The sequence below is a fragment of the Cynara cardunculus genome (genome assembly GCF_001531365.2).
Source record: "Cynara cardunculus var. scolymus isolate 2C chromosome LG 4, CcrdV1, whole genome shotgun sequence".
NCBI lineage: Eukaryota > Viridiplantae > Streptophyta > Magnoliopsida > Asterales > Asteraceae > Cynara > Cynara cardunculus.
The window spans coordinates 9173124-9174897 of record NC_037531.1 but is presented as its reverse complement, the minus strand read 5'-3'; the positions used below and the strand labels follow the sequence as shown (position 1 = coordinate 9174897).

The 1774-nt window shown below is 37.6% G+C and overlaps 1 protein-coding gene across 1 annotated transcript in view; it reads left to right on the top strand.

The window, feature by feature from the left end:
- Positions 1-55: 55 nt before the first annotated feature.
- The window catches only part of LOC112510838, a 3229-nt gene continuing 1510 nt past the window's right edge, over positions 56-1774 (top strand). The window contains exons 1-4 of the mRNA XM_025116187.1: positions 56-575; positions 661-959; positions 1049-1216; positions 1337-1691. Coding sequence (XP_024971955.1) covers positions 56-575; positions 661-959; positions 1049-1216; positions 1337-1691 — 1342 coding nt within the window. The remainder of the gene's footprint in view (positions 576-660; positions 960-1048; positions 1217-1336; positions 1692-1774) is intronic.

The window sequence follows — 1774 nt, the reverse complement described above, 5'->3', positions numbered from 1 at the left end:
ATGGAAAGATCCAACCAAAAAAAATTATGTATGGTGTACCTTATGTGATAAAAAAATGAGTGGGGGGATCACTAGGTTGAAAGAACACCTTACTCACATCGGAGGTAACGTCATTGGTTGTCCTAATGCGAGTAACGACATCAAAAAAAGAGTTCTAGCATCCATTAGTGAAAAGAATAAGAAAAAGAAAGAACGAAATAGAAATGTAGAAATCCTTCGACAATATTCGGTTGAAGTTGATGATATTGATGATATTGATGAGGATGAGCAAGACGTAGATGGAATAGAAATTATCGAAGGAGGAAGAGCACGAGCACAAGCCTCAACACAGCCTCGTGGTTTAAAAAGAAAGYCCGCTAGTGATGTTCGCGGGCCTCTTGATGCGATGTTGAAGCCCGATTATGYCAAGATAAAGCAAGCCACTTTAGATAGAAACAATCCAATCAAAGAGAAGTTAAAGTTGGCCGCTTGGAAAGAGTTTGCGGTTTGGGCATATTCGGTTGGGTTGCCRTTTAATGCCGTGAAAGATGAGAACTTTCAAAAGTTCATAAATGCTGTTGGAGAGTATGGAAAGGGTAATTACCACTTCCAATTTCTAATATATTTCTCAAAKGTTAACTATYTAATAGTAAGTACTAACTTTATTCCCATCGTTGTTAGGCATGCCGGCTCCAAGTTATCATAACATTCGGGTCACATTGTTGAAAGATGTACTTGAGGACACCAACAAGTTTGTAGACTCCTTTCGTTCACACTGGAAGAAGAGTAAATGCACTATTATGTCCGATTTTTGGACAGACGGGAAAGGGAGAAGCTTGATYAATTTTTTGGTCAATTGTCCACAAGGGACAATTTTTTTGAAATCAATTGATGCATCGGAGCATGTGAAAGATGCACAATTAATTGTACAGATGATCAATGAGGTTATAGAGGATGTCGGAGAGGAGAACATCGTGCAAGTAACAAATAAATATTCTATTGAAGTATTAACATTATTCTACACACACATATATTGAAGTAGTGACTAATTGTTTTTTACTTATACTAGTTTGTCACCGATAATGGGTCCAACTTTAAAGCTGCTGGAAAAATCTTGGAAGAACAACATCCTCAGATGTTTTGGACACCATGCGCAGCACATTGCGTGAATCTTATGATAGGCGATGTCGGAGAGAAAATTCCGAAGATTAAAAGTGTGTTAGTTGATGCGAGAGCGGTAGTGGTTTATATTTATAACCACRGAAGGATTTTGAATATGATGCGAATGCTTACTAAAAATAGAGAACTGCATCGGTCATGTGTTACAAGGTTCGCAACACAATTCTACACCATTTAGAGCATCCATGAGAATCGGCATCATCTCCAAGTTCTATTTGTTTCTGAACAATGGAGGAAGAGTGACTTTGCCAAGAAACCCATCGGAAAAAGAATTGAACGGATAATAGCTAGGCAAGAGTTTTGGGACAATATTTATCTTGCTTGTCAGCTATTGGCACCGTTGGTTGATGTTGTTCGGTTGGTTGATACGGAGGAGAAGCCGTGTATGGGCTATATATACSATGCTATGGAGAGAGCTAAAGATCAAATTAAGAAGAACTTGACTGGCACCGTTCACGAAAGACTGATCACTAAAGTGTGGTCAATGATTCAAGCACGATGGAGTGACAAACTTCATCATCCTTTGCATGTCGGTATAATTTATAAAACATTGCTATGTTTTATTTATTTAATTTTTAAATTTAATAMTATTATTGGGTCTAACTTTTAGTATATT